Source organism: Pristis pectinata, chromosome 10, assembly GCF_009764475.1.
Source record: "Pristis pectinata isolate sPriPec2 chromosome 10, sPriPec2.1.pri, whole genome shotgun sequence".
Classification (NCBI taxonomy): Eukaryota; Metazoa; Chordata; class Chondrichthyes; order Rhinopristiformes; family Pristidae; genus Pristis; species Pristis pectinata.
Window position 1 is genome coordinate 97,778,999 of NC_067414.1, and position 27,268 is coordinate 97,806,266.

Consider the following 27,268-nt stretch of genomic DNA (forward strand, 5'->3'; position numbering starts at 1 on the left):
GATTCTCTGGTTGGGTGTCTTGGTGCTAGGTGACTGAGAGGCCCAGTAACTGGGCCAGAGATACCAAGGGGACTTGATTCGCCAGTGCCACGACCTATCACTGGGCTGAAATATCAGTGAATGGCGATCGGTACACTCCTGTTCCGGGGAGTTCAGGGAAATGTTTACACCACATGTGCAGGCTCCCTGCTCCCTTGGGGTGGGTCCATGATGCCGGTCACCAGATGGGGACTGGGGCCAGACTGAGATCGAACCGGCCAGCAAGTGCCCGGGGCCAGCACTGGTTACCTGTGAGTGACCCCGGACCCCAGTCCTGAAGGGCAGAGGTGTGGGGAGGGAAGGGTTGTAGGGTGATCCCAGGCTTCCTTGGAGAGGATTGGGGTAGGAGGAGCGGGCACAGGGTGGGTAGGAGGGGTTGCTGCATGATCCTTGGGCCAGCAACTAGGTGGGTGGGAGAGAGGGGTTGTTGTGTGATCCCTAGACCCAGTCTTGGGTGAAGGGTTGGGGGGAGGTGTTGGGTGATCCCAGGACCCAGATCTGTAGGAAGGTGGGAGTGGGTTGTTGGCAGATCCCATGACTCAGACCTGCCGGAGAGTGGGACGGGGGCTTGTTGGGCGATCCCTGACCCAGGACTTTGGTGGATGGGGTGCTCTGTGATCCCTGGGCCCAGACCTAATACCTGAAGGAAGGTGGGTGAGGGACGGGGGTGTGAGGGGTGTTGGCTAATCCAGGACCCAGGTTGGGTGGTGACTCCTGTCCTCCTGTTTCCACAGATGACAGTGATTGGCCAACAATCCAGCACTGGTAGTCTGACTGAGCTTCAGGTGAGCAGCCTGGAAACCACACACAGCAGCAAGCTGGCCCAGAACGACTGACGACTCCTGGCCAGGACTCGAGAGGAGCACCATCTATTTAAAATAGAAACTGCCTGCTATATTTATTTATTTTTGCCTCTCCCTCTCCCTCAGCCCTGCTTTATTCAGAAAGAATGGATGGAGCTTTTTCTAAATCAATGTGAAATTATTGACTGCCTGAGGTTTATCTTTTTCATAATTGAAAGCGATTTGCACGCAGTGGACCCACATCAGGCTTCAGCCAAAGATTCACACTCTGTTGTGAAGGCCGTGTAAATACAACCTCACTCCTCTCCCTGCTCCTTGGAGGAACAAAGTCTTCTTCCAAACTTTGTTGCAAATGTGTCTGGGTTTGTGGCGACTCAGCTGTTAGCTGCGGATTTTGAATGTGGCTGGGTGGCGGTGTGTCCAGGGCCTGGATCTGGCTCTCTGGGATTCTTGGTGCCTGCCCTCTGGGCGACGGTTTAATTTTAACTTTGCAGGATATCATGGCACTAAAGTTTCCACAACTATTTCTCCAACAATTATTTTGTTATTATATTTGTACTGAGAATAAAATTGTTGGAGGGATATGTGTGTGTGTATAATATATGTATGTTTCTGTGTGTATATATATGAAATATACACATAATATACACATGCACACGCGTGTTCACATATACCCACACACACACACACACAAGTATTTAGAATGTGCTTTTAATGGAGATTATATGAATTTTGATTGGCAATTTGTATTAAATTGGTTGACCTATTGGAGTGGCCGTTTGGGGGTGGGACAGGTGGGGGAACAGAGTCAGTGGTCTCAACTCTGTGCCGGAGTGTGAGGAATAAGCCACTGACTGTTGCCGATGGCTTCCGGTGACTCAGGCCCGGCTGGAAGAAGCAGTCGAGTACACAGTACAGCAGCAGCGATCGGATTGGTCGCACGCTCCCATTGTTGGATAGGGGCAGGATCAGGATTGGTTACTCTCTCCCCATTGCTGGATAAGGGGCAGGATCAGGATTGGTTACTTTCTGCCCATTGTTGGATAGGAGCAAGATCAGGATTGGCTACAAGCCTTCCCATCTCCCCCACACCCAACAGCAGTCAGGTAAAAGCCACAATGAGATTGGCTGTAACATCGATGTACAGAGGGATCTTGGGGTCCAAGTCCACAGCTCCCTGTAAGTGGCCACGCAAGTTGATTGGGTGTAAAGAAGGTGGGCTTGCCTTTATCAGTCGAAGCATTGAGTTCACGGGTCATTAAGTTGTGTTGCAGCTTTATGAAACTGGCGAGGCGGCATCTTGGAGTATTGCGTTCAATTCTGGTCGCCCCTTTATAGGAAGGGATGTGGAGGCTTTGGAGAGGGTGCAGAAGAGGTTCACCAGGATGCTGCCTGGATTAGAGGGCAGGTGCTCTAAGGAGAGGTTGGACAAACTTGGGTGGTTTTCTCGGGAGCAGCGGAGGCTGATAGAAGTTTATAAGATTACGAGAGGCATAGCTAGTGTAGGCAGCTGGTATTTATTTCCCCAGAGTCAAAATGTCTTGTACTGGAGGAAATGCATTTAAGTTGAGAGAGGGAGAGTTCCAAGGTGGCGTGCAGGGCAAGTATTTTACAGAGTGGTGGGTGCCTGGAATGTGCTGCCAGGGGTGGTGGTGGATGTAGGTACGATGGAGGCCTTTAAGAGGCTCGTAAACACATGAATGTGCAGAGAATGGAGGGACATGGACCATCTGCAGGCAGAAAGGATTAGTGTAATTAGGCACCATTGGCTTAATTAGTTTGGCCCAACGTGGTGGGCCGATGGGGCTGTCCCTGTGCTGTACTGTTCCATGTTCTAATTCCCCCCGCTGTCAGAAGAGGGCAGCAATGGGATTGGATGCAGCTCCTGCCCGGCTGGAAAGGATTAGTATTGGCTGTGTTTCACCCCGCCTCTCACACTTTAAGGAAAGGAGTAACATTAGGGTTGGTTGCAGTGCCTCTTGTTGGCAAGGGCAGGAACAAGGTTGGCTGTAAAGTTTAGTGCTGTCCCCTGCTGCCTCAGCTCCTGGATGTAGAACGACGGTTCAGTATTCTGAAGTCCGTGATTCTGGCCCTTGTGAGAGGGAAGACCCTGGGTTGGGTGAGAGGGAAGACCCTGGGTTGGGTAAGAGGGTGGGCACTAACACAGACCCCTCGGCGTGTGAGATGTTGACCACGATTGGTATCAGTTTCTGGAGGACTGGTGGTAGCTGGCTTGGTGGTCCTGGGGCGAGCCCTGCTCCCTGTTTCATGGTTAGCTGTGTGTGAACTGGTGTTAAAGCCGATCAGAATGGTGGGCAGGGAAGTTGCTGCTGCTGTGCAGCTTGTGACCTGGGGTCATTCACCGTGTGGTGAAGAGGGAGAGGTGAGGTCAACCCTTCCTGACAAGGCTGCTGAGCAGCTACTCCAGCGTGTCCCTCCCACCCCCCATCACAACATGCCTGTGGGGGTAACTCTTCGCTTCCGTGCACCCACTGCCCAAGATGCCAGCCTTGACACCGTGGCCACTGACCTGTTCCTGGCCCCTGACCTTCCCTGCCTTTCGTGGCTCCTTCAGTGATTGGCCCAATTGCAAGCTGCTGCTTTTTTGTACTTGGTGCTATGAAGGGAGGCGTTTTCATAGGAAGCGGCCACTACTTTTTATAAAATGCCTTGAAAGAGAGAGTTTATTTTTATAGGTGTTTATTCAGTATTTATGTATTACAGAGAAGATGAGAAAAACACTTGTAAATTGTATTGCAGTTTTTATGTGTACGAGTTTGTATCACGCGGGGCAGGGGAGGGCAGGGAGGGCTGTGTGTTTTTTTTAGAATTTTTTCACAGTATAAAACTATTGCCATGGGTTGCAGTTAAAGGAGCAGGATGTGTTACTGAGTAGACGGTTCCCAGACATGCCTGGTTTTGGTGTGATTTACACGGTGAAAGCTTTTTTTTAAAATAAAAGAAACAAATTTTTATTGTTTGTTTTCGTTGTGTTTGGATTCCGTTTATTCTTTGTAAGATTTGTGTATACAAAGAGTACTGTGTACAGATGCAGAATAAAAATGCCCTTTAAATAAATGTAACAAATTGTGCAACCAGCAATTGTGGCAGATGCTGTAGTGACCTCAGCACAGATTAAATGGGAATTCTGTCCTGGTGTGGTGCACATCTGTTGGTGTAGCTGAGGACAGGTGTTAGTTTACCTGCACCAGAATCTCCACCTGTTTTTGTCTGTGTGTGGAACTGGCTGGCAGCATGTCAGTGTACGTGGCTGTTTGCCCCTGCCTGTATTGGTGTGACCTTTCTTTATCTGGTGACTGCGTCCCCAATGCACTCATCGTGTGCACATGTCCACTTTGAGTCCTATCTGCAGAGTTCTTCCAGGTTTTGTATCTCTGACACTTCCCTTTCTGGATCTCTGCTTCCATCCAGATTGGAAGGCATGTGCTGTAAGGAGAGGTTGGGCAAACTTGGGTTGTTTTCTCTGGAGTGTTGGAGGCTGAGGGGAGACCGAAAAGATAAGATTACTAGAGGCATAAATAGAGTAGACAGCCTGTTATCTTTTTACCAGGGTTGAAATGTCTAAAACTAGAAGGCATGCATTTAAGGTAAGAGGAGATAAGTCAAAGGAAATGTGTGGGGCAAGTTTTTTTTTACATTGAGAGTAGTGGGCGCCTGGAATGTGCTGCCAGGGGTGGTGGCGGAGGCAGATATGATACAGGCATTTAAGACGCTCTTAGTCAGGCACATTAATGTGCAGAGAATGGAGGGGTATTGGTTTATTGTCACTTGTACAGAGGTACAGTGAAAAGCTTGTCTTACAAACCGATCGTACAAGTCAATTCATTACACAGTGCAGTTACATTGAGTTAGTACAGAGTGCATTGATGTAAGTACAGGTGAAAAAAATAGTAACAGTACAGAGTAAAGTGTCACAGCTACAGAGAAAGTGCAGTGCAATAAGGTGCAAGGTCACAACAAGGTAGATCGTGAGGTCAGAGTCCATCTCATTGTATAAGGGAACTGTTCAATAGTCTTATCACAGTGGGGTAGAAGCTGTCCTTAAGTCTGGTGGTACGTGCCCTCAGGCTCCTGTATTTTCTACCCGATGGAAGAGGAGAGAAGAGAGAATGTCCCGGGTGGGTGGGGTCTTTGATTATGCTGGCTGCTTCACCAAGACAACGAGAGGTAAAGGCAGTCCAAGGAGGGGATGCTGGTGTCCGTGATGCGCTGGGCTGTGTCCACAACTCTGCAGCTTCTTGCAGTCCTGGGCAGAGCAGTTGCCATACCAAGCCATGATACATCCAGGTAGGATGGTGCATTGTTAGAAGTAGATATTGTGTAGGCAGAAGGGATTAGTTTAGTTTGGCATTTAATGACTAGTTTAATTCGGTCGGCACAACATCTGTGGGCCAAAGGGCCTTTTTCTGTGCTGTACTGTTCTAGGTTCTATCTTGGGACAGGTTACTGACAAACATCCATCACAAGCCCATGGAAATCTCAACTATGCTTCCATCCCGCCTCCCATCCTCTTCAGCTCCATTTTATCTACTCTGATGACGAGAATTTCCACACAGGTGCTTCTCCCTGAACCACAGCTTCCTCTTTTCCATAGGTGCTGCTTGACCTCAGCGTTTATGGCATTTTCTGTATTATTGCCAGCATGCACAGTTTCATTATTTTCCTCACTTAAGATTATTCTGAGACGAAAAGGGTTGATCTCCCTATGCATCCCATGTTATTGTTACAAGAGATAAACTCTGCTTAAAGACGACTATCCTTTTCAAGAACTGTTGATGGACATTTATTCTTGTACATTTCTGTGCAAGGCCTGTCGGTCAGTGTTCAAACCTTCAGGTCAGAACTGGTGGAGAGGCTGCATGCACTGCCATCTGCTGGACTTTGTGGCACACAATGTGGGATGGATTTGTCAAAAAAAAGCAGGAAAGAAAAACTACAGATGCTACCAGTGTGAAATAAAAAGAATGCTGGTAATATTCAACAGATCAGATAACATCGGTGGAGAGAAAGAGTTAACATTTCAGGCTGATGACAATGAAATGCCATTGACTTGGATTGTTAATTCCAGATGTTTGATTTTCTAAGTATTTCCAGCATTCTCTGTGCTTCATGTCAAATAAATTGCCACCGGGATTTATAGAGACACAGGAGACTGCAGATGCCGAAATCTGCAGCTAAAAAAGCAAACCGCTGGAGGAACTCAGCGGGTTGAGCAACACCTGTGGGGGGGGGGGGGGGAATTGTGAACGTTTTGGGTCGAGATGCTGCACGGAGACTGAGTGGAGAGAGAAGTTAGGTCATCTAACGTGTATCAGGCTACCTTCCCTCTCCACCCTCAGTTCTGATACAGGGTCTCGACCCGAAATGTCGACAATTACTTCCCACCAGATGCTGCTTGACCTGTTGAGTTCCCCCAGCAGTTTGTCCTTTCGACCAAAATTTACATTTTGTTATTCCATTAGCGGCAGATGAAGTTGGAACTTTGAAGACGATGGCTTGTTTTGGAGCCACTTTCCCATTAAGCTGTCAGTAGTTCATTCAAGGAATGTGCCTGTCCCTTGCAATGCTGGCATTTGTATTGATTGCAAATTGTCCTTGGGAAGTGATGAGTTGGTGGTGAGCTGCTGCCTTGAACCGCCACAGTCCTGCAGTGTGTGCTCCCACAGTGTTGTTTGACAGGAACTCCCAGAATTTAGACTCAATGTGAAAGACTGACGAATTACTTCCGAATCAGGTTGGTGCAAGAGTTGCAGGGGAACGTGAAGGTGGTGGTGTTCCCCTGTGCCTTTGTCTTCCATGGTGGTAGAGATCACGGGCTTGGAGTGGCCTATGTGAGAAGCAGCAATGCAATTTGTAGATGGTGTACACTGCAGGCACAGCGGCTGGTGCTGGAGGGAACGGCTGGGGTGATGCAGGGGTGCCAATTGCATGGGCTGCTTTTCCTGGATGGTGGAGCCGCACTCATCTGGACAGGTGAACAGTATTCTACCATATTCCTGACCTGTGCCTTGTCAATGGTGGAAAGGTCTTGGGAGCCAGGAGGTGAGTCTCTCACCAGAGCATCTGTCCACAATATTTACGCAGTTACTCCGGCTGAATTTCTGGTCAGTACTGTCCCCGAGGCATTGATGGTGGGGTTCTCAGTGATGGGAACAACTGAGTGCCAAGGTGTGATTAGACTTCCTTTTGGAGATGGTCATTGCCTGTGCTGCAAATGTTACCACGTTTCAGCACACGTCCAGGCCTCGCTGCTTACAGGGGTGAACTGTGTCATCTCTTCGAGTTGCACGTGAAACTTTCCATCATGTCTCTGATCGTTGACTGTCCGGATGGGCAGGTTTGCGAACGTACAAATTTGCTGCCTTGATCATCACCCTTCACCAGTGGTTGCCAGTCACTCTCATGTCACTTTAGCCAATCTCCTTCATCTGATGTTCCTGAATCCCCAAGCTCTCTGCCAATGGAAAGAGCTTCAGAGAGAGAGCAGAGAGCATTACTAGAATGATTCCTGAGATGAGGGACTTTAGTTATTGGACACATGGGAGAAGCTGGAGTTGTTCTCCTTGGAATGGAGGTGTGTAAAACCATGAAGGGTATGGACAGAGCAGGTAGAGAAGCCACTCATGTTGGAGTTTGTGCCAAGAACTCAGACGCAGAATGAAGGTGACTGGCAAAAAATTAAGTTGATGCAATGAGTGGTTAGACAGTGAAAAGCCCCACCAGAAAGGGTATAGGAAGCAGAACCGATCATGCTGTTAAAAGAGGCGTGAATAGTTGAAAGGAAAACAAATATGGGCCTATGGGGGGAGGGGAGGGTAGCGCGACTAGCTGGATTGCTATTTCCAGAGAGCTAGTATGGATGTTGACAGGCTGAATGGCCTCATCCCATAACATGGCTCCAACTGAGCATTTGGGATCTGAACCCAGCTGAGTAGAGTTGGGAAAGGGCAGCCCACCCCACCCCATTCCCTGCCCTCTCCCAATTCCCTGCCCTCCCATTCCCTGCTCTCTCCCAATTCCCTGCCCTCTCCCAATTCCCTGCCCTCTCCCAATTCCCTGCCCTCCCATTCCCTGCTCTCTCCCAATTCCCTGCCCTCTCCCAATTCCCTGCCCTCCCATTCCCTGCTCTCTCCCAATTCCCTGCCCTCTCCCAATTCCCTGCCCTCTCCCAATTCCATGCCATCATTCCCCATTCCTTCCATTCCCCACCTTCTCCCAGTCCTGGCCCCATTCCCAGACTCTGGTATTCCCACCATTTCCATTTACCCCCACCCTCCTATTCCCTGCCACATCCATTCCCCAAGCTCCTGTCCTTTCCCACCCCCTCTAATTGCCCCTTCTCCCATTACGCAGACCAACCATTTCAGCCTCGTTGCTCCCCACCCCTGCTTCTCCCCAATCCCAAGTTCCCCACTCCTCCCATTCCTGTTCCCTACCCCTCCTGTTCCTCCGCCCAGACATTCCCACTCCCTATTTCCTGCACCCTGCCAATCACCACGACCTGCCTTTCCCCACCCCTCACACGCACCGTCCTTCTCCTTTCCCCACCTGCTCCTTTTCCCTGCCTCCTGCCATTCCCCTTGCTTGCTTATTCCCCACCATCTCCCTTTCCCCACTCCGTGTCATTCCCCACTGCTCCCATCCTTGCTCCCTCTTATTCCCAAGCCCCTCCCATCACATCAGCAACACACCTTCTGCTGATGTCCCCAACCACCTCCTGCCACATTTCCTTGGCGAGATGGTTCCTTCTCCCCCCTGCTGGTGGTTTCTGGAACTGCCTGCACCCAGACATCCAGCATCAGACTGCTACCTCTGTGTGTGCCGTGAGGTCAGTCACACCTCCTGGCTCCTTCCGTTTTCAGCCCATCACTGCTGTGCTAAAGAGTGGAGATTGTACCTTGTGGATGCAAACTCTGCCTATTGCATGTTTGGAGATGCCAGCTCTAGAACTCGGACATTATTCTTTTATCATCTATACTTTACTCAAACAATCCCTCCTCAGAAGCAGTCTTCATATCAATATACGGACAAACACACACGCATACAAATGTAAATATAAAAGATGCCTGTGCACATTTATGTAAATGTAACCTAATTCATGGGATGAGAGCTCTGTTGGCAAAGCCAGTATTTGCTGCCCATTCTGCCATGTCAGAAACATAGAAAACCTACAGCACAATTCAGGCCCTTCGGCCCACAAAGCTGTGCCGAACGTCCCTACCTTAGAAATTACTAGGCTATAGAAACATAGAAAACCTACAGCACAATTCAGTGTTCTTGAGGTGATGGTGAGCAGCCTTCTTGAATCACTGGTGAGGGTGCTCTCACTGTGCTACTACCATTTAGACTGACCCAGTGAAAATTACTGCATTTCTCTGTCAAGTGGTGAGATGTTCACAAGTCAGGATGGTGCGTGACTTAAAGGGAACCCTTCAGGTCGGGGGGTATTTCCATGCACCCTCTATCCTTGCCGCAGGTTTGGGAGGTGCTGTCAGAGCAGCTCAAGTGAGAAACTGCAGTGTGTTGTGTAGATGGGACTCTCAGCCATCCTGCCCCAGTGGTGGGGAGGAATGAACGTTCAGGGTGGTGGATGGGTACCAGTCAAGGAGGCTGCTTTGTCTTGGATGGTGTGGAACTTCTTGAGTGTCATCAGAACCAGTCTCATCCAGGCAAGAGGGGGAATATTCCATCACACTCCTGAGCTGTGTCTTGTCAATGGTGGAAGGCTCTGGCATTTCACTTGGCACCAGATACCCAGCCTCTGACCTGTTTTTGTTGGTGTTCTTTTCAAGTGCTTGGTCCAGTTGAGTTTCTGGTCAACAGCGGTCCCCAGGATGTTGATGTTTGGGAACTTGATGTCCTAGGTAAGTGGTTAGACTCTGTGTCGTTGGAGACGGTTGTCAGTCATGGAATGATACTTGTAAGCGACAGGAGCAGAAGTCAGTTACGTGGTCACTCAAGACGCCCCACCACTGAACAAGATCATGGCTGATCATCTGGCCTCAACTCCACTTTCCTGTCCAATCCCTACAATCTTTGACTTAGTCCAGAAGTCTTGCTACCTCAGCCTGGAATATATTCAATGAAACAGCTACTGCAGCTTTCTGGTCTTTTGAGAGAAATTTCTCTTCATCTCTGCATTAATGGGTGCTCCTTATTCTGAAGATATGCGCAACTTGTTCTTAGATTCCCCCACAAAAGGAACCTTCCTCAGTACCTACTCTCTCTCGAGCCTCCTCAGAATCTAATTAATTTCAATAAAGTTACTTCATGTTCAGCTAAACTCCAAGTATAGGGAAAAAAAACAACAGCAGATGGTGAAAATCTGAAGCAAAATCAGAAATTGCCAGAAGCGTACAGGGCATACCTGCTCACCCTTTCCTTGGAAGACAACTCCATCGTGCCAGGAGTATATGGTGCAAAATGTTGTTTGTCACCTATCAGCCCACGCCTGAACGTTGTCTCACTCTTACTGCATCCAGGCATAGCCTACTTCATTTGCTGAGCAGTTACGAATGGAATTGAACATCATGCAATTATCAGCAAACATCCCCGCATCATAGATGGAAGGTCACTGGTGAAACAGCTGATAAAAGCTGAACCCAATGGCAAGCGAAATGAGCGGTAATGGTATTGAGGATGAATTCATGGAATGCATAAGAGATGTTTTTTATTATCAGTATGTCGATGAACCATTGACAGGACAAGCTATTTTATAGTACTGTCGAATGAGAAGGGTCCTAATGATCTGATGGTTAACGGACCTTTAGAGAACTGTGAGAATAATATGATGGAGTTATAAATAATGATCTAGTTCGATATGAAACTCAGGTCTTAAATCTGAATAATACAACCTACAAAAGAATGATGTCTATTGTACATTGGAAATCTACATTATTTTATTTTTTACTTATTAATGTAAATAATTAATGCATGGTTTACAAGTACCCCTTTAAGGAAAAAAATCTAACAGGAAAAGTAGCCAAGAGACAGATAGTGTTAGATCAAAGGAAAAGGCTGAAAACATTGGCAAAAGGCGAAGAGGAATACGGGCAACTGGGATTAGTGTAGATGGCATCACAGTTGGTATGGATGAGGTGGGCTGAAAGGGCTTGTTTCTGTGCTGTAAAGTTCTACAAAAAGCACTAAGATTGAGGACTGGAAAATCTCAGAACTCTGCAAAGGAGGACAAAAGCACTGACAAGGAAAAGGAAAGTAGAATATAAAAGCACTCGGGAGAAGCATACAGAAGATCGTAAGCATTTCTTTCAATGTGTAAAAAGGAAAAGACCAACTAAAGTTAATGTGGGTCTCTTGCACACTGAAACAGATAATGCGGAACAAGGAAATGGCGGAGGAATTATATGAATATTTCGTGTCCATCTTCAAGGAAGAAGACATAGAAAGCCTCCCAGAAACAGTGGAGAATTACAGTGAGTGAGGAATAAAAGCAGCATTGGAGAAATTGGGACAGATCTGTATCTTGGGGTTTTGAAGAAGATGGCGATGGAGCCACTGGTTGTCATCCTCCAAGTTTCCAGAGATCCAGGGTCAGTTCCCAAAATTGTGAGGAAGCGAATATAACCTCACCATTTAAGAAAGGAGGCTGAGAGAAAACGGGGATCAGTTAGCCCAATGTCATCAGTAGGGAAAATGCTGAAATCTTAACCGTTAAGGAAGTGGCAATGATGCACTTAGAAAGTAACTACAGTATTTAGCAGAGACAATATAGATTTATGAAAGGAAAATCATTGAACAAATAGATGAAAATCAAACAAAAACTGCAGATGCTGGAAATCATTTAATAAATTTATTGTATTTTTTTTGAGGTTGTAACCAGCAGGATAGGAGTACCTGGTAGGTGTGGTGAATTTGGACACTTAGAAGGCCAAAGATACGTCACAAGAGGCCGCACACTTTCTCCCTGTGAACCGTGGGGGTTTCCCTGGGTGCTCTAGTTTCCTTCCACACCCCAAGCACATGCTGGTTGGTAGGTTAATTGCCCATTGTAAATTACCCCGAGTGTGGGTGAGTGGTTGGGGAATCGAGGGAGATAATGGGCAGGTTAGAGATAAAGGTTACAGGGGAGTAAGTGGGGATTTGATGGCATTGCTCGAAGAGCTGGCATTGACTTGATGGGCCAAAAAGCTTCCTTCTATGCAATAAAGAAACATGAGAAAAATATGAGAAGAGATACAAATTAAACAAAATTACAGGGCTTGGTATTGAGGGTAATGTTACTGTGCACAGACTGAGGATTGGTTAATGGAGAAAAAACAGAAGGAATAAATGGGACATTTTCAGGCTGGAAGATTATAACCAGTGAGATGCTGCCCAGAGCAGTGCTGAGGTCCCAGATGTTCACCATCTACGTCTATGATTTGGATGGGGGAATCAAGTGCAAAATACTGAAGTTTGCTGATGATACAAATCTTGGTGGCAGTGTGGCTGTGAGGAAGTGGCAGAGAGACTGCAGATGCAGTTAATATTATGTCAATGGACAAGGTAGATGAAACATAATGTTAAATTGGTCCAGAAGAGGAATTGAGACCTGGTGCAGATCAGCCATGATCATATGGAATGGTGGGAGAGAAGAGGGGCCAGGTAGCCTACTTCTGCTCCTATTTTCATCGGTTCTTGGTAATTATGAGGTAACTTACTTTGGTAGAAAAAATAAAAAGATAGAATATTTATAAATTATAAGGGATCTCACAAAGGCAGTTTTCAGAGGAATTTGAGGATCTTTGTAGAGGAATGCAAGAGGATCTGAGTGCAAGAGTAGGGACATCTTGCTCTGGTGCCCAGGTAAGATCACATGGGGAATAATGAGTAAAGATTTGGTCTCCCCACCTGAGGAAGAATATACATGCAATGAGAGAGTTAAGGTTCACCAGACTGATGCCTGGGACGGTGGGCTTTTTGTATGAGGGCAGATTAAGAAGACCGCACCTATACCCTCGAATCTGGAGCAACAATCCTGAGCAGATTGTTTGCTGCTCTATACCCTCTAGAGCTTAGAAGTTCAATTAGGTTAACTTTCAATGTTTTTATGGGGTTTGATGGTAAATATGAGGATGATGTTTACCTTGGTAATTGGTAAATTATTGTCACATACTGAGGTATGGTGAAAAGCTTTTGTTTGCTTGCCATCCAGACAGATCATTCCATACATAAGTACATCAAGGTAGTGCAAAAGGGGAAACAGTAACAGAATGCAGAATGTCGTGTTCCAGGGATACAGAGGAAGTGCAGTGCAGGTAGACAAATAAAGTGCAAGGTGATGAGGTAGATTCCGAGATCAGGAGTCTATAGCATATCTTTAGGTCTGTTCAAAAGTCTTACAATAACGGGATAGAAGCTGTCCTTGAGCCTGGTGGGACATGTTTTCAAACTTTTGTATCTTTCACCCGCTGGGAGGGGGGAGAGGAGAGAATGCCCAGGGTGGGAGGGGTCAATAATTATGTTGGCTGCTTTCCTGAGGCGATGGGTAGGAGGTTGGTTTTCGTGATGGACTGAGCTGCGTTCACACCTATGATTTCTTGCAATCTTGGGCAGTGATGCATCCGCTGGGAATATCTACAAGGTCACAGTTTCAAAATAAACAGACTGCCATTCTGGACTAAGATGAGAACAGATTCCTCATCCAGATGGCGATGAATCTTTGGAATATTCTTTCTGAGAGGTCTATGCTAAGCAAACTCGGGGCAGAGGTGGATAAATTCTGAGGTATTAGCGAATCAGGAACATGGGGTTAGTGCAAGATAGCGGCACTGAGGTACTAGAACAACCATGATCTCACTGCAAACACGAGGGGCCGAATGGCCTACTCCTGCTCCCATGTCTTGTGCTCCCAGGGAATGGTACGAATCGAGAATTATTGGTTAAAAATAGTGGTTCTGTTAATAAAAAGGGAAAGTGCGAGCAATACTCAACCGGTCAGTCAGCCTCTGTGGAGGGAGAAAGAAGTGACGTCACCGACCTGTCGACGTTCCGTGAGGCAGGTCGCCCTCCGCCTCCTCCCGGCGCGGTTCGAGCCGGTCGCGTTCGGCGTTGTGTGTCACAGGGCGGTGCCCGTAGCGCGGGAACCGGAAGTGGCGGCGGCGTCCGATCGTGCGCCACGGAAGCGGCTGGAAGTTACCTCACAGAGAGCGCGAGGCGGCGCCGGGGGTCCGGCCGGCGGGAGGGCGCATGCGCAGAGGCCAGGGGCTGCCCGGCCGGCGGTAACGGAGGGCGCGGTGAGTGGGCCCGGCACCGGGCTGGGGCGGGGAGGGGGGAACCGGGATGCGGTGGGTGAGGGAGAGAGGGAGGAGAGAGGTCGGGGGAGCGGGGGGGATTCGGTGGGGTTTGGTGAGAGGGGTCGGGGAGGGTGGTGGAAGGAGGGATCAGGGCGGGGGGAAGTAGGGTCAGGGAGATGTTGAGGTCGGAGGGAGGGTGAAGGGGGTAGGAAGGAGCGGTCGGAGAGGTGGAGCGGGGGGTAGGAAAGAAAGGTCGAGGAGGGGTCGGGGAAGGGTGGTAGAGGAAGGAGGGGAGGGGGAGCTGGTAGGAAAGAAGGGCCGGGGTGGGTAGGGAGGGGGGGGGAGGGAGGAGGGAAGGGTGGGTAGGGAGGGGGGGGAGGGAGGAGGGAAGAGTGGGGAGGGGATAGGGAGGAGGGAAGAGTGGGGAGGGGATAGGAAGGAGGGAAGGGGAGGGAGGAGTGTGGGGAGGGGGGTAGGAAGGGGGGTCGGGGAGGGGGGAGTGAAGGAGGGGTTGGGTAGGGGATAGGGTTGGGGGAGGGGATCAGGTGGGGTTAGAGAGTGGTGGGGGAAGGGGGAGGGAGGGGTGTGTGGAGGGAGGGGAAGAAGTGGTCAGGGGCAGGGGAGGGGGTTCAGGTGGGGAGAGGCATGGTGGGAGAGAGGGTTCAGAGGGGTAGGGGGTTCCGGGGATGGAGATTTCGTGGCGAGGGAGGGAGAGGGTGTGGGGAGGGGAGTGGTCTGGGGGGGTGAAGTGGTGTGGGAGGCGGAGCAAGGGAGGGGTCAGGGAGGGAGAGGGGTCAGAGGGAGGGGAGGGAGTGTCAAGCAGGTTGGAAAGTTGCTGGAGAGGTGATGGATAGGGATTGATTGGGTGATGGTTGGAAGGGAGGGGAGGAAAGTGAGGAAACAGCAGGACAGCTGTGCTTTCTGCCTTTGACGGGGCTGCAGCCAGCAAACTGGTGTTGGAGGATCCCTCCACCTTGGTCAGACTGATATCAGCTGCCCTGCGATTTGAGTGGAAGAAAAAGCCTGTTGATTGCAATACCAGTGAGGTGTCAGTGAACGGTCCCTACCTCCTATGTGGAGGTGGAGGACCCTCACTTCATTTTCATTCAGACTGCTGTAGAGGTGATGCTGATTGTGAGAAAGGTCTAAAATTGAAACGGTCTGTAAAAGTGACCTGAAAGTTGCAGTGAATAACCTTCTAGGGTGTCAATGTAGCTCAGCTAGTTCCCCAACTACAGAGATCTTGGTTCAATCCTAAGCTTGTGTGCTGTCTGTATAGAGTTTGCATGATCTCCATGTGACTGCTTGGATTTCCTCCAGGTGCTCCATTTTCCCCCCAGAACATGAAGATGTACAGGTTGGTTGGTTGATTGGCCACTGTAAATTGCCCCTAGTGTATAGATAAGTGGTAGAATCTGGGGGATGCTGATGGTAATGCTTTTATGTGTTGCATGGTTGATGGCATCCATCATGTTTACGTAAGGGAAAAAAAGGTTTATCTGATTGTCTTAAATCTAGTTTTGTAACATTTTTGTATCTAGTAAGTGTCTCATTGATGGGGACCAGTCTCTCATTACAAAAAAACAGAACAGCACAGCACTTAATGATGCCAATTTAAACTAATCCCATTTTACTGCACATGATCTATGTTCCTCCATTCCCCTTCTGTGCCTGTGTAAATTCCTCTTAAATGTTGCTATTGAATCTGTTTCCAGCACTCTTTGCATAAAAGAAAACTTGCCTTGTAAATCTCCTTTAAACTTTCCCCCTTTCACCTTAAAGCTCTGCCCTGATATTTCCACTCTTGGAAAAAGATTCTGTCTGTCCTATCTAGGACCATCATAATTTTATATATTTCTATCAGGTTGCACCCCCCTCACCCCCCCCACGCCGCTCCAGAGAAAACAATCCAAGTTTGTCCAACCTCTGCTAAAAGGAAATACTCTCCAATCCAGGCAACATCCTGATGAATCTCTTTTGCACCCTCTCCAAAGCCTCAGCATCCTTCCTGTAATGAGGTGACCAGAACTGCACACAATACACCAAATATGGCCTCACCAAAGTTTTATACGTGACACCCTGACCAATGAGGGCAAGTATGCTGCCTTTACCACTCTATCTACTTGTGTTACCACTTTCAGGGAGCTATGGACTTGCACTCCCAAGATCCGACTGTATCCTTTTCTCTTGGATTTGCGTTCCCAAAGTGCAACATCTCACACTTGTCCAGATTAAGTTCCATCTGTTTTTTTTTTGCCCATATTTCCACCTGATCTATATCATGCTGCATCCTTTGACAACTTGTCTCACTATCCACAACTTTCTTTCGAAATCTCAGAACCAGGGATGTGTAAGTAACTGTCAGTCTAAGTAAGATGATTTTGTTAATTCATCTCATACTACATAATTGAACATGGCCTTGGGATGAGCCAAGGCCCTATAGTTAAGGTGAGAATGTGTATAAGGTATTAGGAGAGTAAAAGATTGTGAGCCCTGAGACGTGAATTAAAGGGTACATCACTATGGCTGTAATAGACTGCTTGAAATAGCTGTGCTTCACTTTGCAGTGCCTTGCTCCAGAGATTTTGTTTGCTTCAGCTAGTTTTCTGCAGCCTTGAGGTATGATAGTACCAGTACAATCAGTTCCTGTCTCAGCAAGTCTGCACAATTGACTCTTGCTCCACTAAACTGACCCTGAGGATACCATGAGGAACCTTATGTATACAAAGATAACCGGTGGAACCAGATGGTCTGAAAAGATTAAGGAACTATGGCTTTAGTAGAAGTAGTAACTTTTTTAAGTAAATTCCTTTGTCTGTAACCGATCATGATGTAGAAAATAAGTGCCATGCTGCCTGACTAATGCATGATCATTCCTTGTATGGTAATTGTTTGCATCTCTGAAAAAGTATAAGAATGTATGTAGATCAATGTATCTCAGAGACCACCCGGTCCGGGACGTAGGTGCCTGGCTTGGTCCTCTCTCCTCGGATCAAGTAATAAAGAGATTGAATGAGAACAGTGGTCTTTTGAGTCTTCTCTCCGACCGAATTCGACAATTTGGCGAGCCAGCCGGGAGTCCAAACGGAACCCAGCGGTGGATCGGTGTAAGTGGAAGAAGCGGAAACTCGCGATTGGAGACGAGACGGGCCCACAGGGCGATTTGACCCTGGTCTCCTCTCAGCCGCGATTCTGTAGCTCTCCCCCTTCGATCCCTGCCTGGAGCGACCTAAGGACTCCTCGAACCCGAGAAGAGAAATTGGTCGGTAAGACCTATTTATTTAAGTATTATTAATCTGGCTTGGTGCAGAGCTGGGTAACCAGGCCCTGTCTGCTGACAAGGGTTTGAATGATTCGATTAGGCACCGAGTGACCGAAGCAGACCTTATCGGCTGATAATTATTGAGACAAGAGAACGAATGGGGGAAATTGGGCCCCGATAAGACCCGGTAAAGAGTTGAAGGTTAGAGATTGTGAGCGCTTGGGGAAAAGAGAAAGGGGGGAGGAGATAAGAGTCACCGAAACAGCATCCTGCCTTAGACCGGTTGTTAAGAGGGGAAATCCCCCACGCGAAGGTCAGGATCTGAAGTGGATGCCGGAGTAGAGTGACAAAATGGGTCAAACTTGAGACAAAGGGGATGTTAAAACACCCTTGGGAAAATTGTGTAAAGAAAATTCAGATCTAGAAAAGAGTTTTCGCCAACTTAGTGCACGATTGAACAAGAAATTGGGGGATTACAATTGGCCATTGGGGGGAACTTGGGATTTAGAAAAATGTACGCGCGCTGAAACAGAGGTTTGGAAAACAAGTTGTTCGCAAAATTGGAAGGATCCCATTACGAAATGGAAAGGGGTGGCAGAGAAATTGAATGAGAAATCTAAACAGACCTTTTGGGAAGTAAACGCCAAAAGGAGGGATATCCCTATTACAGATGACCAGGGTATACCCTGTCCATATATAGTCCTTAAAGCCTTGTGTGAATTGTATGATAAAAAAGGAATTAAAGCGAAGGGGGAAACTGGTAAATGAATGGCGCCTTTGGACATGTCTGGACTTCAACTACTTTTTGAGAGTGGGGAAGACACCGATATGGAAGAGGTAATTGCCTCCGCCCCTCCCTTACCCCAACAGGGCGCGGCTGTTCCCCCATTGTATCCCCAATTTCCTTCCCAGCTTCCCACCTACTCAGAATTAGAGGAACAGGAAGCTGAGGAAAACCGACCTAGCAGGTAGGTTTTTTTTCGGACCCCATTGCTTGTTGCGCTAGGTCTAGTGGTGGTAAGGGAAGCCTTCACGCTCCCCTGGGAAGTAACCTAGGGGCTAGGAAAGTAACGACTCCCCAGGGTACGAAGCTCAAGACTATGGGAGCCCATCATCAGACCTTGGCACCCAAAATCAGGCAGGCCCATAGCAAACCCACAGGGCAGGGAATGCATTTAAATTGCCCAGGGAGCGGGCGAAATAGCAACCCCGAAGATACGGATTCAGATACAGATGAGGATCATTCTAGGAGGGATCGACCAGAACAGTTTTATAATAGGTCCTACCCAAAAGGTGACGGTCCCTCAAAGATACCTGGTAGGCTACAACTTCCCATGTGTAGGGCACTGAATCCCAGGGCAGGACAAGAAGGACAGGAAGAGACTGTTGAAGTGTATTCTCCCTGGAAACCCCAGGAAATGTACATGATTATGAATGGAGCCCCAGACAAGAAAACAGCACCTGTAGAAATCCTTTTAAGACCCGACGTACAGCTTCCCCAAGTCAAACAATATCCTCTGAAGACCGAGGCAGTACGGGGGTTACGCCCCCTCATTGCATCGCTCCTCCAACAAGGCGTTTTAGTCCCGTCAGTCTCCTTGCAATACTCCAATCTTAGCAGTCCCGAAGCCGGGACGCCCTGAGTGGCACCTCGTTCAGGATCTACGGGCTATTAACGCCATTGTGGCTCCATTTCATGCCGTGGTGCCTAACCCTGCAACGATTCTCAGTTTAATTCCAGCATCGGCCAAATGGTTCACTATTATTGATTTACAACATGCCTTCTTTTCAATTCCTTTGCACGAGAACTCGCATTACCTTTTTGCTTTCACTTTTGATGATAGACAATATACTTGGACCTGCCTGCCACAGGGGTTCATCCACTCCGCCACTATATTTTCACAGACCCGCTGCGGCCAACTGCGTGATATCCATTTTCCAGGGCAGTCCGCACTCATACAGTGCGGAGATGATTTGTTGCTGGCTAGTAACACCCAGGAAAGCAATACTAAAGACACTAACTGTTTATTGAATGCCCTCCACTCACATGCATACGTTGTTCCGCCAGCCAAGATTAAACGGAGACAGTCTCAGGTTAAGTTCCTTGGGGTCCTGATTAGTGCCGAGGGTAGGATGCTAACGCCTGATAGAATGACCTCTATAGTGCAAGCTCCCCTTCCCACTACTCCTAAGGGGATGCGCAAGTTCTTAGGCTTGGTTAATTTTTGTTGTCAGTGGATCCCTAATGCAGCATGTTATACCCGTCTGCTAAGTCCCTTAGCTTCTCCAAAGGCTCCGGCCACGCTTAGTTTAACATCTGAACAGCTCCAAGCTTCAAGAACTGAAACAACAGCTCTCTTCTGCTCCCACTTTGGGGAGGCCCCTTTATGATTGCCCTTTCCAGCTGTACGTTGCCATTATAGAAGACTGTGCCACAGCTGTGCTTACGCAGTTGCACGGTGATAGACACCGTCCGGTTGCCTATTTTTCCACCTGCCTTGATCCGGTGGCGCAATGTTACCCCCCCTTGTACGCAAGCCATCCCTGCCATCTACACTATGGTCACAGCCGCTGCCAATATTACCCTACAACAGCCCGTTACTGTTTATACTTCCCATATGATTGCCTCCCTCTTGACTACTAACTGTACACAGCACCTCACACAAGCTAGACTTAGCCGCTACGAGGTTGCTCTTCTTCAGAACCCCCTTTTGACTTTTGCTTTTTGCTCCACAGTTAACCCGGCAACGTTTGTCACCAGCCCACCAGACGAGTTACCCGAAGCCCCCCCACTCCTGTCCCGAAGTGAATTATTTCTCACCTTCCCCCAGACAGGACCTGACTGATCAGGAACTACCCCTCCCTGATAGAGTCCTTTTTGTAGATGGCTCTTCGTCCATCTCGGACACGGGGAGTGTCATTATTCCTTATGTGCGGCACACTTAATTATGTCTTCAGCTTTTTTTTTACAGACAGTGTGATGTTTGCTTCCAGAATTTGCTGGTATTTAATTAAATTCATTCTTCCCTCTGCCAGTGAAATGTTCCCCGTGCCACTGGCTGCAACACAAGCCCAAAGCATGATCCACCCCCGTGCTTAACAGTTGGAGAGGTGTTCTTTTAATGAAATTCTGCACCCTTTTTTTCTCCAAACATACCTTTGCTCATTGCGGCCGAAAAGTTCTATTTTAACTTCATCAGTCCACAGGACGTGTTTCCAAAATGCATCAGGCTGGTTTAGATGTTCCTTTGCAAACTTCTGACGCTGAATTTTGTGGTGAGGACACAGGAAAGTTTGGAGAAAAAAGGGTGCAGAATTTCATGAAAAGAACATATCTCCGTGCTTAACAATTGGAGATGCATCGATCATGCTTTGGGCTTGTGTTGCAGCCAGTGGCACAGGGAACATTTCAGTGGTAGATGGAAGAATGAATTCAATTAAATACCAGCGAATTCTGGAAGCAAACATCACACCGTCTGTGGAAAAAAAAGCTGAAGATGAAAAGACGATGGCTTCTACAACAGGATAACAATCCTAACCACACCTCAAAATCCACAATGGACTACCTCAAGAGGCACAAGCTGAAGGTTTTGCCATGGCCTTCACAGTTCCCTGACCTAAACATCATCGAAAATCTGTGGCTAGACCTCAAAAGAGCATTGCATGCAAGACGGCTCAAGAATCTCTCAGAACTAGAAGCCTTTTGCAAGGAAGAATGGGCAAAAATCTCCCAAACAAGAATTGAAAGAGTTAGCTGGCTACAGAAAGCATTTACAAGCTGTGATACTTGCCAAAGGGGGTGTTACTAAGTACTGACCATGCAGCGTGCCCAAACGTTTGCTTCCGGCCCTTGTTATTTTGAAAGTGTAAGAGATGGAAATAAAAAAGTAATCTTGCTTAAAATATTAAAGAAATGTGTCATATTTAACTTTATGCCTTTTGGAAATCAGGTCATCTTTTACTCGCTTAGCTATTCACAATAACAGAAATTTTGACCAGGGGTGCCCAAACTTTTGCATGCCACTGTATATAGGAGGGAAGGCACTTATAAGTGGCCTTTCATTTACAAAAACTTGCAATGGTGATTCACAGCGGTGAAAATAATATGGCCAAAAATGATGTAAGGAGAAATAACAAAGAATGTGGTCAACAAACTGAGTTTTTAAAGGCACGGTAGTGTAGCGGTTAGTGTAATGCTATTACAGCGCCAGTGACCCGGGTCAATTCCCACTACTGCCTGTAAGGAGTTTGTACGTTCTCCCCGTGTCTGCATGGGTTTCCTCCGGGTGCTCTGGTTTCCTCCCACATTCCAAAGACGTACAGGTTAGGAAGTTGTGGCCATGCTATGTTGGCACCGGGAGAGTGGCAACACTTGTCTGCTCCCAGAACATTCTTAGTAACGCAAGAAGATGCATTTCACTGTGTTTTGATGTACATGTGACCAATAAATAAATATCTTAGAAATATCTTATCTTGAAGGGTCAGATGGATGTGGTAACTCCAGAGCATGTGTCTGGTAATGGCAAGTGTCAGCAGGGTTGACTCTTCCACTGGCATTTTCTTCGAGAACAGACAGTTGCAACACAGAAGCAACACATCTCTGATGCGTGATTTCTTTCAGTCTTAACTCAAGGTCTGAAATGAATCCATGTTGCTGAAGCTCATTCAATATATGCTATCCAGAGATTACTTTGGTGCTGGTTGTATTTCATATTTGAGCTGGAATGTTGTATGTCAGGATTCCTCTGATGGTTTTCAATTAAAACATCAGGACTTAGGCAAACAATCTCACGGTTCAACTCTATGCTTTAGAGTTATTGGATATTAGTTCTGCAGTTGATGTCAGTGCTAGATTGGGATAGGAATATAAATTAGCCAGAATGCTGATGTTTATTTGCTTTCCAGTGAGGTCTGTGTTTCTGGAAAAAACACACCTGACTAAGAGGATTTGATGCGACTTCCTTGTGGAAAATCAACACCTTCAGATGGGGGTAGTAAAAGGACAGGTGCCAAGGATCAGAGTGGTGGGGAGTTGAGCATTATTCTTTGCTTTGGATTGACGAAATTTTTTTGTCCATTTAATGAGGATCTTCTCTCCCTTGTTAATGTGTGTCAAGTAACAATGATGATTGGTTATTGCAGATAACTGTTTAAGATCACAGGGTTTCTATTTTATCAAAAATGAAAGGAATATCAGGGATGTGTCCAGCTAGTGTGAACAATAAGATATAAGTGGAAGAAATGACAGAAACGAATTGGGATGAGAGGAAATGAATTTATACTTTGAAAATTGATACAAATAGAGTTGATTGCTGATCAGTGGGAATTCAGTCATTCTTGAAATTGGGCTAACTAATGTGTGGGTTAAGTAGCCAGGGAAGTCTGTACATACTTCTAGTGAATGGTGGATTTGTTGTTAAACCTATTGGTGTTATGAGTTCAAACTAATTACAATCAGAGGTGTTAGGCAGTACAATTGCAAAAGATATTTTGCATGGTTAAAGATTGTTGGTGGAGTTATGGTATGAATAGAGTCAAATACCAGTATGTGCAAAGCTCAAAGGTTTAAGTTGACAAAGATAGGATTTTTTTTATTCTGGAACTCTATCTGAAGGATGTGTAAACTGCGTTGGTGCAGACAGCGTGGCGGAAGGGCCTGTTCCTGTCCTGCTCTATGTTCTAAAGATTGGTTTCACACTTTTGTGGAAAAAAGTGCATATCTTATTAAACTTTGCTAAACTGTATCATAGAGTCATTGACGAATAGAATATTTGCTAGCTCTGGTGATGACGTGGGTTTCCCCTGGGTGCTCTGGTTTCTTCCTAAGACTCAGATGTGCTACATTAATTGGCCATTGTAAATTACCCCTTGTGTAGATAGGAGAGGAGTTGATGGGCATGTGAGAGAGATTAGGTTTCAGGGAAAGAAGTGGGGAAGGGGTGAGATTAATGGGATTGCTCTGAGAGCCAGCATGGTCATCTTATGCATTGTAAGGAAAAATATTTAAAAAAAAATTCTGTGTAGACCAAAAATGGGCCAGTTTAATTACTTGTTTAAGAAGTAGGAACAGTGGTTGGCCATTCAACTCTTTAACCCTGCTCCACCATTCCTCATCCACTTTCCTGCCTTTTGCATTGGCCCTTAATTCCCTTGCTGACTGGAAATCTAATTATCTCTGCCTTAAATACACACAAGGACGCTGACCCACAGCTCTCTGTGTGTTAAGGGTTCCAAAGGTACTCAACACTCTGAGAGAGGAGATTTTTCCTCAGCTCAGTCTTAAATGGGCTAAATCTTAGTCCGAAATCTTGTCCTGAACTCACAATAGAAGGAAACATCCTCCCAGCATTTACGAAAAGGGAAACAGATTCAGTGTCGGAATGGTCTTCAACCTGAAACGTTAACTCTATTTCTCTTCCCATAGATGCTGCCTGATTAGCTGAGTGTTTCTAATCTTGTCTGTTTTTATTACAGATTTCCAGCATCACATTTTTTTGATTTCCTCTTGACATAAACCCCCCTAAGAGTATTATATAATTTCAGAAAGGTTGCTTATATGTTTCTATAAGGTTGACTCTCATTCTAAACTCCATTGAGTCGAGTGCCAGCGGAGATGCAAGAGATTCTGCAGATGCTGGAACCTGGAGCAAAACACACAATTTGTTTAACATTTTGTTATAGGACAGTCCCTATGAAACTAAGCCCATAAAATCACAGAGCGTAAAAATGTACAGCACAGAAATTGGCCCTTTTGGCCCATCTCGTCCATGATGGTCAAGATGCCTATCTATCCTAATCCCATCGGCCTGCATCAAGCCTATATTCCTCTATGCTTTTCGTATCTTAAGTATCTGTCCAAATGCTTTTTTTAAATGCTGTAATTGTATCTGCCTCTACCACCTCTGGCAGCTCGTTCCAGATAACTACCATTCTCTATGTGGAAAAACTTGCCTTCAGATTATCTTGGTAAACCTCTGAACTGCCTCTAGTTAAGTTGGGGAACCAAAACTGTTTGTAGAACTCTGGATGTGGTCTTGCTACTGCTTAGTACAAGAAAGACTTCCTTACATTTCTACTTCAACCCCTTGAAATAAGAGCATTCATTCCATTAACCTTCCCTATTACTTGCTGCACCATCAGCTACCTTTGTGTTTTGTGTACAGGGATCCCCGAATCCTTTTGTGCTGCAGCTTTCTGCTATTTTTTTTCACTTAAATAGTACTTTTTCCTTTTGTTTTCCCAAAATGAACAACTTTGCATTTTTCCACATTATACACCATTTGCAAGCACTAAACTTGTCAATATCCCTTTGTAAACTGCTTGATTTTTCTTTCCTCGCAGCTCACCTTCTCACTTAGTTTGGTCTTTGCAAATTTGGCTACTGTACATTCTCTTACTTCTTCCAAGTTCTTAATATAGATTATAAGCAGTTGTGTTCCCAGCAGGTTGCCATCCTAAAAATGACCCCCTTATCCCAACTTGCGGCCAACTTGCCAGTCCTCTATTCACGCCAATATGTTGCCATCAGTACTGTGTGTTCTCATCTTGTATCTTTTCTGGGGCACCTTGGTGAACACTGTCTGGAAGTCCAAATACAAATCACCTACTGGTTCTTCCCTATCCACTCTGATCGAGACTTCTTTGGAACATTCTAATGAATTTGTAAGATATGATTTTCCACTCATCTTGATGTACTAACTCTGCTGAATAGATTCAGTTTTGAAATGTGCTGCTATTATTTCCTTAATAATTGATTCTAACATTTCTCAACAATAATCAACCGATAGTTATTTGCTTTTTGCCTCCCTTTTGGGAGTAGGGTGTCACATTGACCTTTTTCCAGTTCTCTGGTACTTTTCCAGAATCAAAGGATTTTTGAAAGGTGACGTATAATACTCCATTTTCTTTTAGAATCTTAGAATGTAAGCAATTTGAATCAGGGAACCAGAGTTTCACCCCATTAGCTTGCCTGATACTATTTCTCCATTGATGGTGGTGGTGATGATGGTATTTAATTCCTCCCTGGCGTTATTCACTAGGAATGTAATATACATAGTACCACAAAGACTGACACAAAATATCTGTCCAAATCCTAAGAAATGCTGCATTTCCTGATTTTAGCTCTACTACACAGAGAGAATTACACAATTAATTTTGATATGCCCCAGCTGGTTTGGGCAATGAGATGGTGGTAAAATGCAAGAAGCAGCATTTGGTATTCTGAAAAATGCAACACATCTTTTAATCTTCATCTTGTCACAATTTACCATGAGGTTTTATGCCTGAAGTTAACCTGTTTGGATAGCAACTTGGCTCTATTAGGATGCACGTGTTACTAAGTGAACTAATCAATCCTTTTTTGCCAATTATCATGGTCGTAGGGAATTTATGACATGAAGGAAGGCCATTCTCCCCTTTATGTCTGTGTCAGTCAAAAGAGAACTCCTCTGCATAATTACACCTTCCAGCACTATGTCCTCAGCCCAGCAAGTCACAGCTCTTCATGTATGCATCCAAGTACATTTTAAACGTGATGAGGGTTTCTGCCTCACCCATCCATTCAAGCAGTGATACTAGAGAAACAAAGGACTGCAGGTGCTGAAATCTCAATGAAAAGCACAATGATGCTGGAGGAACTCAGCAGGCCAGGCAGCATCTGTGGAGAAAACGGACCCTGTCCTGAAGAAGGGTCCTAACTGGAAACATTGACTGCCTGCTTTTCTCCATGGATGCTGCCTGGCCTGCTGAGTTCCTCCAGCATCATAGTGTTTTTCATTCAAGCAGTGAGTTTCAGCTCCTGCCACACTGGGTGGAAAAAAAATCCTATCTTGGCTCTAATCTTTCTACCAATTAATTTAAAACTATGGCTCTATATTTTGATCCCTCTGCTTAGAGAATCAGCTTATTTACTTTGATTAGGTCACTCATAATTTTATACACCTCAATTAAGTCTTTCTTCAACCTTCTCTGTTCCAGAGAAAACTGTAGCCTATCCAATCTCTCCTCATGGCTAAAATTAACCAGTTCTGGCAAGATTCTTGTTAGTGTTCTCTGTACAAGGATACAGGGATAATAAGGAGAGAAGGAATGGGATTCCTCTGTTAGAGGCTGACATGAACCTTTTTTAGGACATAGGAGGCCATTTGGCCCATAAATACCTTTTTTGTAAAGTGATAATCAGATTTGTATGCAGTACTGAAATTGGTCTAATTATTGTGTACAGCTATAACATTATTTACCTGACCTACCTTTAAGGATCTATGGATATACACTCAAGGCCCCTCTGTCTGTCCCTCCCTTGCCTCTTGTTCTTCTCCCACTTATGTACTCTGTTGTCTTGTTACACCTCCCCAACTGCATTGACTCTCACTTCTCATGATTTGAATTCCATTTTGCTCAACTAACAATCCCAGCAATAACTTTCTGCAGAGTAAAACTGTTCTCACTGACAACCATACAGCCAATTTTTGTATCATCTACAATTTTGTTTTACCATACCCCCTAGGTTTAAATTAGTAATATATTACAAAAAACAAAGCTCTAAACTGAGCCCTGTTAAATCCTGCTAGTAACGGTTTTCCCATCATAAAAATACTCATTGCCCTTGGCTTTCTGCCACTAAACCAGTTTTGGATCCAACTTATCCCATGGGTGTTTACTTTTTTAACCGACCTGTCACATGGGACATTGTCAAGAGCCTTGGTAGAATTCATAGACTGCCAAATAGGCTGTTGTTAATCATTAATTAATCTTTGCCTTGCAAATGAAGGTTTATAGAGTTGATTCCAATAAATAGCCCACCACTGAAGTTAAACTAACTGGCCAATAATTACTTGGTTTATGCTCTCTACCCTTTTTTAAAGCTAAGAGAACTATCAATTATTTATCAATTTCGAAGCCCTCTTCTG

The 27,268-nt window shown here is 46.1% G+C and overlaps 2 protein-coding genes across 7 annotated transcripts in view; both read left to right on the forward strand.

The window, feature by feature from the left end:
- The window catches only part of LOC127575481 (serum response factor-like), a 65,332-nt gene extending 61,394 nt beyond the window's left edge, over positions 1 to 3,938 (forward strand). For all 4 annotated transcript variants that reach the window (XM_052025414.1, XM_052025416.1, XM_052025413.1 and 1 more), the window contains one exon: positions 774 to 3,938. In XM_052025414.1, coding sequence (XP_051881374.1) covers positions 774 to 808 — 35 coding nt within the window. In that variant the 3' untranslated portion in view covers positions 809 to 3,938. The remainder of the gene's footprint in view (positions 1 to 773) is intronic.
- Positions 3,939 to 13,882: 9,944 nt separating this feature from the next.
- The window catches only part of LOC127575480 (cullin-9), a 163,884-nt gene continuing 150,498 nt past the window's right edge, over positions 13,883 to 27,268 (forward strand). For 2 of the 3 annotated variants that reach the window (XM_052025410.1, XM_052025412.1), the window contains exon 1: positions 13,883 to 14,098. The gene's annotated coding sequence lies outside the window, so the exon portion shown is untranslated. The remainder of the gene's footprint in view (positions 14,099 to 27,268) is intronic. The other variant, XM_052025411.1, reaches the window with a different exon arrangement.